Below are 17,948 nucleotides of genomic sequence, written 5' to 3'. Positions count from 1 at the left end.
TTTAGTGTTCTTCAAGATGTTTGCAGGAGACAGATGGTCAGGAAAAATGTCTTTCAAGACAGTAAAATGTGAGATGCAGACAATTGAAATAGATGAGGTTTTTATAGTGACAAGTGGCAGTGGCCCTTAATGTATAGCTTGATGGGCAAGGTGGGTGGGGTTTGTTTTGTGCTGGACTTGGTAGTTTCAGAGCTACGTTCTGTATAGAATAAGTAAAAGGAGTATGTTGCAATTCAGTGCTTTGTGGATAGCAGGGGCTTAAATGTACTGCACCTAGAAACAGAATGAGGAGGAGGAATGGTTTTGCCTGCAAAGCAGTGGAAACGTAATATATGGTGGTGAAATTTGGAGACCAAAAGTTAGTTACTGTATACTTGAATGCTTTAATAGTTATTTTTATTCCTCTTCTCATTTTAGAATCTTCTCCCCGTTTGCCGGCACCAGAGGATGTGATGGTTTATTCCTATAACTTTCACAGTTCACTGAGGTGGTCTCCTGTTAAAGTGGATAGAGGCTTGGTGTTATATACAGTCCATTTTAAAACGTAAGTAAATAAATCTGAACCCAACCAAACTGATTTTGTTCTAACCCAGTAACACAACTGATAAAAAAAAAAAAAAGGGTAGAAATTAGTAAGTGAAGGAAAGGGTGAGTTGTCTCTTACAGATGCCTTTATGTGTATCTTAAAGCAACTTCTGAGGACTGTTTCTTAGCCTGTGATATTCCCACTAAACTGAGTCAAGAAGACCTGAAGAGCACCCAGAAATGCTGCTGCATGATTTCCTGTATAACATTAGCCTTGCTGAATTCTCCCTCACGGATTTCAATTTTCCCCCAGCTACTGAGGAGATGCAGGTGCCAAAAGGGCCACGGGGTTCAACCGGCATGAAAGTGGCAGCTTCATAACATCGTTACAGCAAAGGTCTGGGTGGGGAGGGGTTGTGTTTTAGGTAGCTGTGCCGTTCTGCTGATGCTGCATGTGTGGTTTGTTCTGTGTCGCAGAGGGAGCTCTAACCTGTGGGCTGAGCTGAACTGCACCCGCATCGCCCGGGTGGAGTGCCCGTTGCCCTGGGCACTGAAGCAGCGCCGCTGGACCGTGGTGCTGCGCGTGAGGGCTGAGCTGGGGCACGCGGTGTCTGACTGGGTGGAAACGGACCCCTTTGTGGCAGAGAGAAACAGTAAGTGCCATTTCTGATTGCAGTCTCTCTCTCTCTCAGCAGGTTTCTTTGGAAAAAAACATGTGTTGTCCATTTGGGGCTTTTTTGACTCTATTCTTGAAAGAGCTGTAGGTGTCCAGTTAACAAAGATGATGAGACTTTGGTGTGTCACCAGGAATTCGATCCTACCTAGTCCCTCAGTAGTGGGGTCAGCAGTGCACTCGTTCTACAGGTACCAAACAAGAAACAGAGGAGTTTCCTTGGGTCATTAAGCCTTATAAAAACTACAACGTGTATTATGTTAGAGAGTTTTCCATTTTCTTATTGCCCCACTTAGCACTACTGCATGCATACCTCACCCTGTTGATTTGTGGTAGTCTGAGTACAAACTACCTGTCTCTGTTGAAGAGATCCCTTTTCTAATATAAACTGTCCTGACTACAGTGTAGAAGGTTCAAGACACACTTTAAAGGACATTCAATGTGTGAACAAGCGTTTTGTTATTCTATATAAGGTCTGTTTTTTGCCTTGCTGAGATTTGTTTTGGGATTAGAAGAAAGTAAATGTTGAGTTTAAAAACGATAATGAAGGAGAGAAAGGAATTTATTAACTCCTTAGTTCAAGTTTCTCCTTGTTAGGAGCAGGGGTGAGCCACACTGGAAAGAGTATGGTATTTTCCCTGCAGACTTCAGTTTTAAGTCTTAGATTTTGTCTAGTAGTAAGGAGTGTGAGGATGAGGAGCTACTACTGAATCCTGAGTTGGCGATTACAGGTGATGTTTCTGTAGACACCGTGATGCAGGATTGTTTGAGTGGGACCCTTTGGGGGTTAGGAAAGCCGTGGGCTAATGAGAATACAAGAGAAAGGAGAGGCTTGGTGTGGAAGAGATGTTTTGTCTGTTCCTTGGGGGACCAAGAGGAATATTATGTGATCATTCTTATGTGACCACCCTTGAGATAGCTGCCTAGACACCAAAACAGTGGGGTACTCAGTCAGGCTGTTCTCTTCTTTTAAAGTTTGGGTCAGTCCCACACGAGAGGGGAGCTTTTGGAGTGTGTGAAGACACACAGCAAGGCATTTGCAGTTGTACAGCAACAGAAATCAGAAAGAAACAGAATTTTCTCTACCAATATAAAGATCATGGGGGACAATTTTCCCTAAAGTAACAGTGCAGAGCAGGTCCTGGTGGATTTTTTTGAGGTATAAAAAGCAATGATTGCATGCAAGGATTGACTTTTCCTGTTAATGGTTAACCCTCTTTATTATATAAGCAGCTGTTAACTAATATTTGCAGAAGTGTGGGGTTTTGACATCCTGGAGTACTTTACAAAAGCCAATAAGTTTAACGGGTAAAAGAAGTCAAGATACAAAGGATAAATTACTAATGACCATATCTGACCTGTCATCACAGAAATCTCTTGTATTAAGACTGACAGTTCTTTATATAACTTTTCATGATTTAGACCTCCCAAGTACTTCACAAGAGGAAGTCATCACCTTTACCCTATAGGACAGATGCAGAGATCAAGGCAAGAAAGGGGAGAGTAGTTATTTCTCTTCCAACCTGTTGACCCAAACGGTGTGGCTTTTACCCTACTGCATATTCCCCATGTTCTCTACCTGAAGAACAAAAAAAATAAAATTGTATCACCATTAACTGCAGATAAATTCAGATGCATTCTAGAGAATATTTACTGAGTTTACAGGTGAAGTTAACAGGGAACTTTTTTAAACTGCCTCATTTTGCTTATGTTTTCAAGTCTTTCTGTAGATTTGTAAGAAAGTAGGTATCTTAAATGCATTAAGTAAATGAGAAAATATTGTATTCCTGTTCTTGAGAAAAAGCTGTCACTATTTAAGCATGTTTGCTAAAAGTATCTAAGGAAAGCTGAAGACAGTATGATGAGGTGTTCTGTATCCTAGAGATTCACTGCTCTTTCTGTGTTTATTTTCAGCTACTCTAGGGCCCCCTAAAGTAAATAGTGTGATTGAAAGCTCTGACTCGCTTCTCATTAATGTTGAACCCCCTCCTGGATCTGAATCAGATGACTTTTTTCAGTACCATGTGTCCTACTGGGAGAACACAACAAGTACTGCTAAAAAAGTAAGTATTTAACTTACTTTGTAATGCTTTTGAGACTAAGAGGTATGAGTCAGTGTCTCTTGGTAAGACAGCAGAAAGAGAGGAAGAGAACTAATGTCATGTATTTTTCTCTAGCAGTGAAGGTCACCATGTGGTGTCTTGAAAAAAGCTGATTTGGTCTTGGCCCAAGGATTGCATGTATTTCGAAACTTTCAGGATGACCTTTTATTTCCTCCATGTGAAAACGAGCTCAAATCATATTGCAGATCAAGGGAGAGAATCCATCAAGTGTCAAAGATAGCTGTAAAATAACATTTAAATTCAAAAGTTTGTTTGGGCAGTTTGAAATACCTGTCCTTTCCTGTGCTAGGCTTGTTTGGCTGGCAGCTTCAGTAACAGGCTGCTTTCGGCTGATGTCGCCTGCTTGTGGGACAGAGAAAAGCAAAGTTATTAGAAAGATGATGGACCCAGCTGGCATGAGCTGTCCCTGTTCACATTGAGGCTTAGAGGTGCTGGTCTCATTGTGTGGTTATGTTGCTGTCTGGGGCCCTGATTATTGTGTTCTTGACAGGTCAGTGTTGCAGAGGAGGAAATAAGTTACATTTAAAAAAAAAAGAAAAAAGATTCAAAAGAACATCATTATAAAGTCAAATGTTTAAAAGACAGGAGCAGAAAAAAAGTAATTTATTTTTAAAACTTTTGTTTCGGAGATGTTGCTAAATCGGAAACATCTCCACTTCCTTCCTCTCTTGCACCAATGTGTATTTTTCTGACATATGAAATACCTTGGTGTTTGAGATTCAGACAAGAAGTTACTCTTATCTGCTTGTGTGGGCTTCACCGAGGCCCTTGTCTTAGTCCCTTACAGGTTAAAAATTCCTAAAAGACTGGTGGTGGCCGTGTGGAGATTGGAGGTTTTGCACTGCCTGTGAACTGCTTTCTTCTTTGCAGGAGGAGCTGAGGTGGTGGAAGTTTTTCACTACACTTCTGTCAGCATCCTCTGATGGTGGAGACGCTTCCCATGGCTTGTTTCACCCTCTCCCCTCCTACCTTGCACTCGCTGCTTGAGCTGTTACAGAGGCCATGTCAAAGCCACCAGTAGCATGTTCTGGGTCAAACAAGACCTCACATCAGTTTTCACACCTCTTCTGTTCCTGCCTTTAGAGGTGGTCTTAAATGGTCAAGCTTGATTTCACTTAAAAATAATGAAATTTCAAATGCATTCAGGTAGGAAAGTTGAAACATATTTCACTGCTTCTCTTGTTTTGGAAAGCTAAATTGTGAAAAATTCTGTGCTTTTTGAACGAGAAACTTAAATATGGGGAGGGGAGCTCTACTGAGGACAGGTCTGTTTTTTGCCATAACACCTTTTGTTTGTTTTGTCTTTTAAACAGGAGACAAAGACGAGCAACACACTCTTCAAAATTGGAAACCTAAAAGAATTGACACTTTACTGTTTTAGCATTCAAGTAGAATTGGTGACATATCCAGATCTCCTGCTACTTGGACAGCAAAGCACCCCAGAGTGTTACAGAACTACCATCAGTGGTATAAATAGAATTTTTCTGGTTTTTGTGTACAGTTTCTCTGTATGAGTCTTAGATTGTGTAACTGGTCCCTTACATAGCTGGATTTGTCAGGAGTGCTACGAGAGCACCACTGAGAGTAGTTCACAATTGTCATCAGTGGCAAAACAATAGGATTTTTTTCAGTCAGTAATTGAAGGGCTGTGTTGTACTTTTCCCCTTGTCCTTTTCCTTCATAAGTACTGCTAGGGGTATTACTTTCTAGAAATACACAAAGAAAGAAAATACAAATATTTGGTCTTTAAAGGAAGTCATCAATGAAGGAGATGGCGTTACTCTTGCAAATCCTCTCCCCCAGCCACTGCTTCCTGCAGATCTGGGATGTCCCTCTCTTTGACCTGCTCTTCCTCTGATATTTCAAGCTCCACGTTTTTGCATGAGATAAGAGGGAGGGTGAGGGGAGGAGTGGGCATGTACGAGATAATGGAGTGTGTCCCTCCCTTGAGTTTCTCCACGTGGCCACCAGCACACAGGCACAACCACCCTTTAGCATGCTGTGAGCACAATGGAAGTTGAAAGCAGCTTGTGCAGTTTCTGAAGCCCCAGAGGAGCTGACCTCCCGGGGAGCATTGCCCAAGAACTTGATCACAAGCCGCTGAGCTGCAGTGTTGGAGTCTCTGATGCTCCCTTTGCTGAAGTGGGGGGTGCATGTTCTGAAGGAGAAGCTCCTGGCTTTAATGGCCCTTGCTGACACCTTGAGGGTGGAAGGACAGGCTGCCTACCCTGCCTGCCCTCTGCCCACCAGCAGTGATTCCTCCAGCTCTGCATTGGCCTGCTGGCGTGTGGAGCAGAAGCTTGCCTTGGGCTGCCTGATTAAGGAGCAGAAGCTCATGGGAGCTGCTGACTTCCATGTGGAATCACAAAAACAATTTATAGTGTTTATAGTGGGGTTGTGATCTTAGCCTTGCAGATTAATACTTTGATTAGCAAGTATCATAAATTTCAGCCTGCTGTATATAGTTTTACATTGATGATGTATAAATATTACTCTACCATATGTACCTGGGTGGGTTGTTTTTTTTTTTTCCTTTTTCAGAGCAAACCAGAGCTGGATATATTACACTAATATTTGTGTCGGTGTTGCTGATTATAAATCTCATAACAGTTGGTTTGTTTATTCTGTGGAGACACCACAAAAAAATAAAATACTGGACTCAGCCACCTTTAGAAATCCCATCACACTTTGAAGAGGTATGCATAGATACTTCATTCTTCTTTCCCCTCTCCCTTCCTTCTGTAAAAGACAGTGACAATCCTGGAGTGAGTACGAACGAAGCTACTTGTTGCCTAACAGAAATTGATATAAGTAATTGCTGACTTAGTGTAAGCTGTTACTTTTCTCATACATGAACTCCTACTTCACTCCTCTTGTTACTCAACTGCATTATTCTTTGTTTGCACTAAGATACAAATGCTGCTATAATCAGTTCTGCTGTGAAACTTGAGTAAGATTTTTCTGTTCCTTGTCCACCCCATTCTTTGCTTATCTGAAGTCATCAGGCCTGAAACAGCTGCTTACCTGAAACCAAAAGTCCTTGTGTGCTGCAGCATGTGTGCTTGGGACCTAAGTCTCGGATTCAAAATCAAATGTGGAAAGGGGAACACTGATCATTTTAAGAGCAAGAACTGACTTGAAGGCTAAGGACTACTTAGAGGGATGTTCTTGGGTTTTTTTTCCTGTAGTTTTAGCAATTCTCAGATGAAAAAGTCATCCCGGGACTGTCTTTTCCCCTTGTACCTCCTGTACTTTTCTCCTGCATCATTCCTGTACTAAATGATACTGTTTTCAATCCCACTCATCTTCCTCTTTCTAGTATTTAAACAGGAAGCAGTCTTTCAAGCAAAGTTACCAATTTAGAAGTTCTTGTTCAGCATACATTCCATATTTTTAAAAGCTTGTATTTGTTTGCAGCTGTTTGAGGTGTATTTCTTTGTATATCTCTGTGTGTCAGAGCCGTCCATTGTATTATGGTAGTTCTGTGATTGTGGAGCTGGTCTTCCAGATTTTTATGGAGTTATGGGTGAGTGAAGCCAGACTTTATGCAGAGCCCCGAATACATAGTTTTCTCTCTGTGCTGCCTCAGCTGCCATTTCCTGGAGGCTCAGTGGACACAGCTGTATCTCATGTCAAGCACAGTGTATTTCACAAAGGAAAAATAAAAAAAGATCCTTGTACAGTATACTAAAATAGTGCAGCATTTCATGCAAAGGACTTGCAAGAATGGAGTCTATCATCATGTATTCTGGAGTAACTATTCATCTGAAAAATAGGCAACAAAAATAGATACTTGAGCAATAGTGACCCTGGTTTTGTGCATACTGATAAGAAATGAAGGATAATCAGTAAACGTTCCGAATTACTAAAATATTTATTTCTGAAACGGCTCAAACAGCCTGAGGCTTCTCCTCTTAAAACAAGTCCATGAGTACACATTTTTAGTTGTTTTTTTTTTTTTTAAAGCAGTTTCATATGTATTTTTAGATTTTCAGAAAAATCACATGCTTCCTTCTTTTACAGAAGCATCTCAGCTTTCAGCATCTGAGTTACAGGGAGCAGTTCTACTGCAGAAATGCCTGCACATAGCAGAGCTAAACTGATGTTCATTTACGTCTCGAATTTGCTAAAGTGGATGTATTTGAGGTTTCCATATGAAACATTTAATGCACCTGAAAAAATAATCCTGTTGCTCATTAACCTTGTTATAATTACAGAGGGAGTGGTGCCTTAATTGAACCTGAAAACAAGGTTGATTTTTGTCCCACAACAGATGTGACTTGAGCTGTGGCCCCATCTCAGCCAGGTTATGACATCTCCTACAGCACAGAACAAGCTTTTGAGTAAAACTAGAAGCTGGGACAGTCTTTCAACAATGTGCAGATGTCTGCATTCCAGACATTTTTTGTGTGGTGTTTTTTTTTATCAAGGGGAAAAAGTGTTCAGTGGCAGATTTTAATTTTTGTTGTTGTTCAATACATGAAGTAGTAGGAGACTCCAGTTCCCTGTGAAACACAAGACCAGCCTAGTAATAAGTAGAGTATAGGGCGGTGGCAGGAGGAACAGAAAGAATTTTCTCTGGCCTACTTTTTTTTTTCCCTAACCCTCCTTTGATTATACATTCATTGTAAAGCTGATAACTTAATTTTGGAGGAAAGGAGAGCAGAGGGGAAGTCAAAGCAAAAGTAACTACAGGAGAAGAATGCCACTGGAGTTTTCTTGTAACAGTAGAAGATGCAGATCTAACTTGCCTGACACTGAACAAGCCAGAATCTTTGATCACTTTTGCTCCATCATTGCTTAAGACAAGCTGTCAGTTGGTAGATGCCTGCAGTTGGAGGCTATGTCCCCAGCAGTGTCACACAGAAGTGCTTCTGTCATTTATTCTTAAATACTAGGAATTTGCTCGAACTGAGATAAAAACAATATTAGCCAGAATTTATTTTTAAAAAAGAAAAAATGAAATGCAAGCTGCTTTAACTCACTTAACTGGATGTTTCAGTGATTACATTTTTTTCCTACAGAAGTAAGGTTTTCTTAGCTCTCTCCTTGTTCAGTGTAGTTTCAAAGAAATCCAGACTAGGATATGTTTAGCAGCTCTCATTGTGAATTCCAGATGGAAACAACTTGCCTCTAGGTGGTGCTAGCTGCTCCATCTCTACATCTGTTCTGTGCATAGCTAGCTAAACTGTTGTTTCTGTTTGTTTCCAGTATTTGAAGGACCCTAGCATGCCCATTTTAGAGGTGTTGGACAATCACGCCACCGACGATCCCCACGATTCCTGTTCTGTTGTATTTTGTGGAGAAGAGAGCCAGGCGTGTGGCAGCAGCCTGGATGGCCAGGCTCACTCCCGCAGCGCCGCCGGTGACAGCGAAGTGACTTAAGGGGCGGCCGCGAGAGCGCCTGGACTGAGCCCCGGGGGAGGCCACTGGCCACCAGCGCAGCCGCGTGGCCACCGGCACCACGGGCAGCGAGCTCTGCACAGAACGTGGCCACTGACGGTCCCGAGCGCCACTGCAGCCACCCTCTGCTGCCCAAGGGACAGGCCTGAGGGGGACCAACACTAAACTGCCTTAAAGGCAGGCACGTGGTTGTGTTCATATCATTGAGAAAGAATGGCACTTTATGGTAGGGTGTACTAATTCTCCTGGAATTTTTCTGTGAGCGAGTAATTGCACTGTGAATGACTTTCATGTTGGCTTCTGTGTTGCCTTGTGAAGCCTGTGTTAGCACTGAACATGTATCCTATCCATGCCAGTACACTCTTCTGAGTCACTGTTAAGTACGTGCACTTGTCTGTGGCAGCTTCTTCCCTGCAGATAAAAATGGCAGTCTAAAAAGTTCATTTTACTTTACACTCCTCAACATGAACCTATGCAAAGAACTGCTCCAAGAAAGGCCTCCTCCTATCTGCCTCCCAACACATTCACAAGAAGCATTAATCTTCTGCTCTTGCAGTGAGACAGTTGTTCATCACAGGAAACCAAACTTTAAACCAATTTTGCTTGGAATTTATGCAATGTGTATCAGTAAATAACCAGACACTAAAATCTCTTTTCGTTATCAGATTAGCCCTACAACTGAAAAGTTGACCAAGGGTCAACTTTTGGAGCCCCTTGGAGCAGAAGACTACAAGTTAATCCTCACATCACAATCTTGTGGGGTCTGGAAGGTGGCTAATAAAGCACAAATGAACCACTTCTGTACTAAAAAGATTGGTTTTATTTGACTTCTTCCCTGGGTTTGATACAAGTGGTTTAAAAAACTTGAAGAAATATGCTTGTTTATTGGCAAATAAATAAGTTCAGGTTACTTGTGTGTTAATGAACCTGGTGACGGTCAGAGCTGTGGGTTATCTGAGGCAACACTCTTCCACCTCTTCCAGGAATATGCAGGACTTGCATGGAAAACAGTAGCTTTTTTCTAAAGGCTGCATGAGGTTGTTTCCTTGTAGAACTAATCATCTCCTCACTTGTGATTAGGCAACATGCCAAGACAACAGTTACCTGAAGTCTGGTAAGAGTTTTCGAGTCAGCTGCAAGCTGCACAAGACCTGCTTTGAAGTTCATCTGTGTTGTTTTTATATACTGTGCTGTAAACAAAGAACCACAGGCTCACAGAAGGAAGAGCCTACATGCATACCAGAGGACATTAAGCAGGCAGCTAAAACATCTCCAGCAAATGTTTCACAACATACAACTTCCTGAATAAGCCCTGCGCTAGACTTCTGGTAGAGAGAGTTGTTACTTAAACAATTTTAGAGTTAGATAAATAAGCCAAAATTAAAAAACCCCTTTCGTTAGGAGTACCTCAAGGGTTATCCTCACAACTGCCAACTGTAGCAGGCCAAGGCATTACCTAAAATGAGCCATACCTATCCAGGTTGGCCTGTGCTGGAACTACTTGTAGTGTCAAAGTGGACCTCAGGATATTCTGAATGAATCCTGCACTACACCTTTTTGAAGTTGTTAGGCTACCAGAAAAGACAAGATGCTCAAAGCTCTGTAGAGAGCGTGACCATTCCAGTTCTCTAAAACCAGGAGGGGATGGTCAAGAAACACTTGGGAGAAAACAAACTTTGGATAGAAAATGCAAGTAACTGGAAATAACCTCAGACAGAAGCTCTTGTCCTGTTCTTTACAAAACTGCTTTTGAACTGAGAACTTGTGTTAAAGCACGCTGTAAGAGTTCTCCCAGAATCAAACACTGCTTGTGCTGTTGAAGGGTCAAGTGCAAGATGCAGTGAAGGGGATAAGTTACAAGCCAAACTTGTTTCTCACTTGGTAAAACAGCCAACATTCCCAAGTGTCTAAGCAAGAAGCTGACAGAACTGAAAACAAATGCCTGGGTTTTACTTATTAGCTGCTCCAAGCTTAAAGGTCAGCACTCCTTGAGCTACTGCATACTACAGTACAAGTACCTTGTGAGGTTCGCTATTTTGAGAATGTAAGATAAAGTTTATTGCAGTTTTCTGAAATTACAACTGAAGAGATGACTTATGTACAAAGGTATGGTTAACACCAGTCAAAATGTCGCAAAACTCGCTGCAGGATGGTGAAATAGGGATGAAGTTAGTCTAGCCAGTAGCACAATTTCAGCTGCAGTATTTGCTTCATATTCTGTCCACTGGAGCAATTCCCACAAGGGAGCAATTAAGATGACTAACAGTACACAGTAACCATGCACAGAAGTGACATTCTGCAGTCAAATACCATTTGGCCAGCAGCCCTCATACATGGGAAGTTGTTAAAGCATTTGAATCTACCTGGTGTCTAAAAGCTCTTAAAACCACACAGAACTCGTAAGGAAGTCACCAACAGCAAGACGAACATACAAGATCAGTCCAAAGCTATAAAACACCAGTGTTCTCCCTTTCTGTATACCCCAGCTAGAAGAAACTGGATTTTATAACAGAAGTATTCCCATAAAGTGCCCATGAAATGCAGGAAAGAAATACATTTTAAGAGGGGCAAATGGGCATCGTAAAAAAGGTAATTATTTCCTGGTAAGATTGTGAGCAATAAATACATCTGCTATATTCCCACTTGAAATGCTCACCTTTTAAACAGAAAAGGTAATAGGTAGCCAGATACCTATTCCTTCAAAATCTTCCCCTGAATAAAATTGCACTAATATCATTTTAAAGACGCCAGTCTGACTCTCACGTATTTTTTGTATTCCTTAAGTATGACTAGCAGCAATTCGATGGGGTGTTTCTTGTTCTAATATCAGTAAATACATTAAATATTAATTGGTATCTATTACACTGACCAGCACGGAATTAAAGTCTAAGGACTGTGACACTACCAAATGTCATTTGTGCTGCAGCAATCAGAACAGTAGTTTGATTTGCCATGCAGAACCTGCTTAATATAGGGCTTTGTTTAAAAATCTGGAACCTTTTACAAAAAAATAACTACTTTATAGTTTTCTGAACAGTTATATAAAATTCTTAAAATCAGCTCTCATCTCAGCATACAAGAGAACTTACCCTCCTTAAATACAGGCTTAGCTGGGTCATTTCCATGCACTGACTACTTCAGGTTACACAGGCAGCCCTTGCAGGATCAGCTCTAGGTCACCTACACATAAAAGTAATAACCCCCTTACAGGGCATGGGCTTCATCCTCCCCCTTCACTAATAGTTCCACTGGAGTTTCTGATACATGACATGAAGGTTTGGAAGATCAGTTCTTAGGTGTTGATGGAAACCCATGTGTTTCAGGAAATAAGCCTGAAGATTTCAGAAAGCAAGCCTGACATTCCGATTTTAAGATCTATACAGTCCTATGTACATATTCACAGATCTCTCCTGTGAGAAGAGGGAGCGTGTGACAGACACTGGAATTTGTCTCCGTTTGTACAATCTAGAAAGCAAACCAGGAACAAGTGTGGATGTGTCTACATACGCAGTACGACATAACAGCCATGGAACAGACAACGCTAGACGTGATCTCTCATCCCCATAACTCTTCTGTTCTTCCAAACTTGTAGATCAGAGTACTAAAGGGGGGAGGGAGAAAAACAAAATTAAAAAATAAATCAGATGATACATAACGTGGAAAAGGTAATTTTAATGGTATCCTTATAATCTTATACTATCTACACTGCAAATCAACATGCCTCCAGTAACCTTAACTTTTATTCATCAGTATCTGGCTTTCATACTTGTATTTCATTTACTCAATATTGCTAAAATCATGAGATCCTGCTGAGGCAACTGCTCAAAAAAAACCCACCCAGTCTCACAGTAAAAGCAGCTGCCCTTCTGAAGAAGAATTCTAGTATTTAAGAGACTCTAGGACCAGTCCACAGAGTTACAGAGCAGCAAGTCTCATCCTGGCATCTGGCAATCAGCTGAACATAACACAAAATGCTATGAGAGAATTTAAGCAATTACATTTTTATGAGCACATCAGAAAGAATATTGATCATGTGGTGGGTGAGATCCAACTCACAATTTGATTTCCAAGATTCCTTTCATAAGGTTAGATGCAATTACATATTGCCATGGATTAAAAAAAATGTTCATGGAACAAAACCAAGCACATTTCCTTATTCTTCCTTATGCTTTATTTTTTTTTCTTATAGTAAACAAACAGGTGGTAACGAAGGGCACAGTCACACTAAGTCATAAGAGAATGAAGAGGGAGGGAAATGAGAAATGTTGACACTGAGAATGAGAATAACAAGCCCTGTTAAGTAAAACAAGCTAGACACCTGGGCAATTAACTAGAGAACTACTAATACAGCTTATTAAACAAAGTAAAAAAACTGGTGGAGTAACAACCAGGTCTGAAGCACAAGTCCTGAAGGAGACACATGGTTCAGGGAATACAGACATCATGGAACAACACCAATGGAAGAGAACCTGATGCAATCAAAACAAGCGTTTTGGATAAGAACACTGAGAAAGGCGTCACTGATGGACCCAGGTTTGGACTAAGGAAAGGAGTCTACTGCAGTGGATGGATTTATCAAGTGTTACTGCCTAAATTGCATGGTAGGATGAAGAATAAAAGACTTCTTTTAATAAATAAATAAAAAGGTCATAATTTGTCTCATAGTTCATACCTAGAAAGCATATTTTAGATGATAAAACCCACAAATACACCTAAAATGTATCTACATACAGAATATCACTGAACCTAAGGAAAGACACCTTCAGAAACAAAAAGCAGCTTCAAAAATAAGTTTAATAAACTACTGAAGTAAGACTAAAGGTTTCAGGATGGTGAAATTACTCTCAAAGTCTGCCTCCATCAGTATCCCATTTTAATCATGTGCAAAATTGCAGAAGAGACATAGGAACTGTTATTTTCTGCAAGAACATAACTGATTGTCCAAAGGGAAGCACTGTGGAAACAGTCAATTGAGGTCACTGCAAAGTATTTGATACAGTACTAGAAGGAAAATTATTAGCATTGTAATTTAAGTGTGTAAGAGCTTGCAAAAGAGGAGGTTATGTGAACTTTTTCAGTGACCGACCTTGGAACTTACACTATTTAATGCCTTCACTGTCTTTTATTAACTAATGAAGTTCGTGGATTGCAAAATGCACACCTATAAAAAGAATTACTACAGATACAGAGAGTTACTCTTCACAGCTGAAAGTTCATCCATCAGACAGAAATCTAGGTGTATCAATTATCAGATAACAGCCATTGGTATGAAATAGTCAGGAAAAGCATAATAGGATTTCCCACCTAGTGTGCTGTCAGGATATAAACCAGGGTATTTGTACTACAGAGATGAGAGTGTTATTGCAATTATCCAAAGACACTGACAATATCTCACCCACATACTGTCTATATCCTTGGTCATCCACATTCTACACATGTAAACTCAGTGACATTAGAAAGAGCTGGACTAACAGGAGCATGAAGGGAACGAAGAGCCTCTCATGGGCTGAGAAGGAGCAAATAAAATATCGCTGCCAAGCACTGGGGCAAAGGGAGCAGAAAAAAAGTGAGTAAAAAAAACCCCAAAAGATTGTTTTTAAGAAATAATTAAGAAATAAGATCAGCTTATGCATTGAATAATATCACATCAGGTTTCTGCACAGCATCAGTTTACTCAGTAACCCAAGAGGTCCCTTTGGCTTACACACCACCCTCAGGTAAAAGTCAGGGTGGCCAACAAATTGAAATGCAGAGGGTCCTGCACTGAGAGCAGCAAACTCCACACTGTGGAGGGTCCAAGCCTGCAGTCAGCCTCCAGCTTTCTGAACTTGTTTTCCAGGAGTATCAATGTCCATGGAAGCAGGTAAGCCAGATACTCCTTCAGAAAGGGGGAAATTTGCCCAGATAACTTACCTGAAAAATATCAACGCATTTTGGAAAAACACTGCTAATCCAGGGTACACATTAGTGTCTGCAAAGTAAGTAACAAATGAAATATTAAGTTCTTTTGTACTGGAAGGTGTTTTTAAAAGACTATTCATAGTATCATTCTCTGACTACAAAACTAGACAGTATGGCTCTGACAAGATCAGACCAGACACTTCCATTCTTCTGGATTTTCTGCCTTTTAGCTGACAGCAGAAATATTTTTCTATGTGTGAAAATAAGCAAACTTACTCTGCGTAACGTAGGCTCCAAAAAGAATCCACATTGAAGCAATAAGTGAACCAAACATCAGCATAAAGCCAATGAAGAGCCAGACACGAGCACCTGCAAGAAATATTAAGATTTCTGAGAATCACACAGACTACTACCCATAGTGACAGATGATCCCGAAAAAGGAAGATGACACCATTGAAAATAATCACTCTGCTCACTCATGGGGAAGGAAAAATATTTCTATGCAAAGATTCTCTCAAGCTGATTCATGAATGACACACACACAAAAAGCATCATAGGCTCATTCAAAAATCAGTAAAATCCTACCAGATTTCTGGTGAGGCATTCTACAAATCACATGAAAACAGATGTGGGGATCCACATTGGAAATGGTAAGGGAATTATAAATGAAAGCAGAGAGGACAGCATGTCCACAGACACCACACAGTAGGTGGCATAGAGAGGAAACCAAATGTTTGCAATACATTCTAAAATAAGACATTCTTAAGGAATGTTGGCTCCATAGCCTACCACAAGGCAGAAATTTACTTCTCCCAGCAGCTATACAGGATTTGCAGGGGAAAGTTTAGGTATTCAAGATCACTTTTTTAACAATGACAGTATTTATCTCCAAGCGTTAATTTTATAAAGAAACTAACTGTAGAGAAGTTCTGTTTTAGTGCTTAACTTCTGAATTCTATTTAACCGCAGCTTAGAAAAAAACCAGCACCTAAATAATCAGCCTTTCAACTCCACATGATCTTTAGAGTCTGTTTACCTGTTCTTCCTAAACATCCGTCACTGTAGCTGTCCCCTCTCACCTGTGCATTTGATACAGCATTTATCCTAGGAACAACAAAGCATTTAGACTTCAGATTATTAGAAAATCGATTTAAACTTATAAGTAAAAAGTTACCTTTCTTAAGATGTGACAAATTCTGGGAAAATTACTTGGCATTCTATACAGTCACATATTATGCATCCCTTAAAGGAAGGATTCCAACTGGATTTCAAGAAAACCTCGTATTTGTTCTTAAGTTTTACTTAAATTTTTACATTAACAGACCCGTAAGAACACAGAAATGGCTTTTTTTCGTGACTGAAATATTCCTGGTCTGTTTCTGGCAGATTAAGTTTTTAAAAATATCTGAAGTCACTTCACAGGAACAAGAACAGCCAGTAACATGGTGCTCTCCTGATTATGATACAACTTGCTATCCTTCACAATTAATACTATAAGTGTCCAATTGAGAGACATCCTTTAAGGGGGGAACGATACATTTTCTTAAAAGGAGTTACGCTCCTGCAGAAAAAGAGCAACAGGAACTTTCAGATACCAAGTGTTAAGGAAGTCTTGTATATCCAGATTAATCCTTTTTTCTCGCCAACATTGTACAATTCAAGAAAAGCTAATACTTCTCCTTCAAGCTTGTCCCATTCACACCTTTATAAGAATAGTTATAATATTGTTACCTCTCCCATTTGAGGAAGTTTTGGGTCAATTATTAAAAAGCTGGGGAAAAGGCAGTCAAACGGTTTATACTAAGGAAAGCAACTGGGCAGCAGTGCATCGATTTTGATCTAGGAATCTAAATACTTATTACAGAAAGCTACTTGCATAAAGGAAGGTTTGCTTTCTTATTTTCAGTTCAAGTGTTGCAAAGCACTTCCAGTAAAAGCAATTTACCCTAAACAGATTGGGGAGATAGATAGAACAATGGATAAACAGACTGTGATCAGAAACAAAGGTCAAGGACAAAAGGCCTTCACATTGCCACGAAAAAAAAGCATAACAAGATGACTCATAAGTAATTTATATCCAAGTGATTCAAAGTTTTATCATATACCATACTGTCTAGTAAAAAACGTGTTTAACACATGCTTATTTTGCAAGAACTCCTTTTATATACACTTACATGAAAAAAGCTAATGTTGAAAACACCCCACAGGTATGGAATGCATGGTTCATTTGTTCTGGCTTGGGGTAAACTACGGCAGCATCTATCATTATCCACCAACCTGTGAAAAACTAGAAATAAAACCAGACCAGTACTATGAGGCTGGAAGGGTATAGAGACAGACAGACAGACAAAACACAGCAAATGTTCACACATACCACTGGTTTAATTGTCTTTTAACAAGTACTAACTATTCTAGACAGTTATTAGCTTCAAGTCAGACTCTAACCACATGTGAGATACAAGCTATAATGTAGGTGTTCTAACATATCTAATTATGAAAAAAATCCATGAGGAATTTCAATCTTTTTTTAAAGAAAAAAAATAGCAGAACTGGTACATCATTATCAGAAAAAAATGCATAAGAAAACGTGACTCATAAAAAAAACTGTAACAATTACACTTCACTGAATTTGAAACAAAAAAATTTAACTTGTCCTACTTCCAAATCTGTCAACACAGTTACAACTCCCATCCTTCCAAAACTTACCAATACACCTGCAACTATGGAAGCGATGGTGTTTCTTCTTTCACTCCAGTCGATGCACTCACATTCTGGCCACCGGAAGTTGTCCAGGAACCCTGCCATGTCCTCAGAGGTTAGACTGCCCTGCTGATTTGGTACGTAGACATGAATTTTTCCATTAACAACCGTGTCCTAAATACCTGAAACACAGCCAAAAACGCGTTTAATACGAAGCAGCAAAATCTTGAGCTGTTTGACAACTCTTGTGAGAAAACTTTACAATGTTGGGTTTTTTTTTAATATAAAATTAAGTATTACATATACTCTATAGATTCTATATTGAGCTATATTTAAAAAAAAAAACTACCTTACAAACAGAATTACAAAACAAAATTGTCACACAAGACAAAATCTTACACATCATATAAAAATCATATCTGAAACAGAAATGAAATAGAATATATGGTTTGTTCAAATGTATGAAGCAAAAATAAAAGCAAGCCAAAAAGAAGGAAAAAAACAAGTACTTCAGTCTAAGTTTCACCTTCAAACCATCGTGCTCTCTCTGCATAGTTCCCATTGTAAGATTAGCTTATATAGTTTGAATGCCATAAGTTAGAATATTTACCATTTTCTTATTT

General features: G+C 39.9%; 2 protein-coding genes across 2 annotated transcripts; one reads left to right on the top strand and one right to left on the bottom strand.

Moving 5' to 3' along the window:
* Positions 1 to 417: 417 nt before the first annotated feature.
* Positions 418 to 8,706, top strand: IFNGR2 (interferon gamma receptor 2 (interferon gamma transducer 1); the record flags this gene model as incomplete). The annotated part of the gene is made up of 6 exons (XM_008941256.1): positions 418 to 544; positions 1,003 to 1,178; positions 3,113 to 3,261; positions 4,635 to 4,788; positions 5,863 to 6,017; positions 8,533 to 8,706. Coding segments are annotated over 6 exons (935 nt in total), but the record flags the coding sequence as incomplete, so codon positions are not given.
* A 3,289-nt stretch (positions 8,707 to 11,995) lies between these two features.
* On the bottom strand, positions 11,996 to 17,507 carry TMEM50B (transmembrane protein 50B). The gene is made up of 6 exons (XM_008941255.1): positions 17,332 to 17,507; positions 16,800 to 16,912; positions 15,662 to 15,729; positions 14,902 to 14,994; positions 14,638 to 14,695; positions 11,996 to 12,325 (listed from the first exon to the last, which is right to left on the bottom strand). The coding sequence occupies exons 1-6, from the start codon at positions 17,428 to 17,430 to the stop codon at positions 12,280 to 12,282; spliced, it is 477 nt and encodes a 158-aa protein (XP_008939503.1). The 5' UTR covers positions 17,431 to 17,507; the 3' UTR covers positions 11,996 to 12,279.
* Positions 17,508 to 17,948: the final 441 nt, after the last annotated feature.

Source organism: Merops nubicus, unplaced genomic scaffold (genome assembly GCF_000691845.1).
Source record: "Merops nubicus isolate BGI_N331 unplaced genomic scaffold, ASM69184v1 scaffold9765, whole genome shotgun sequence".
Taxonomy (NCBI): domain Eukaryota; kingdom Metazoa; phylum Chordata; class Aves; order Coraciiformes; family Meropidae; genus Merops; species Merops nubicus.
This window is presented reverse-complemented; position numbering and strand designations above follow the sequence as displayed.

Bases quoted from the DNA above. Each gene is read 5' to 3' on its own strand.
- TMEM50B (XM_008941255.1), bottom strand. From the start codon at position 17,430: ATGGCAGGGTTCCTGGACAACTTCCGGTGGCCAGAATGTGAGTGCATC. The intron at 16,913-17,331 runs GTAAGTTTTGGA...TTTTATTTCTAG, and splicing joins CCATAGTTGCAGGTGTATTG to TTTTTCACAGGTTGGTGGAT. The intron at 14,696-14,901 runs GTAAGTTTGCTT...CTTACTTTGCAG, and splicing joins TGGAGCCTACGTTACGCAGA to ACACTAATGTGTACCCTGGA.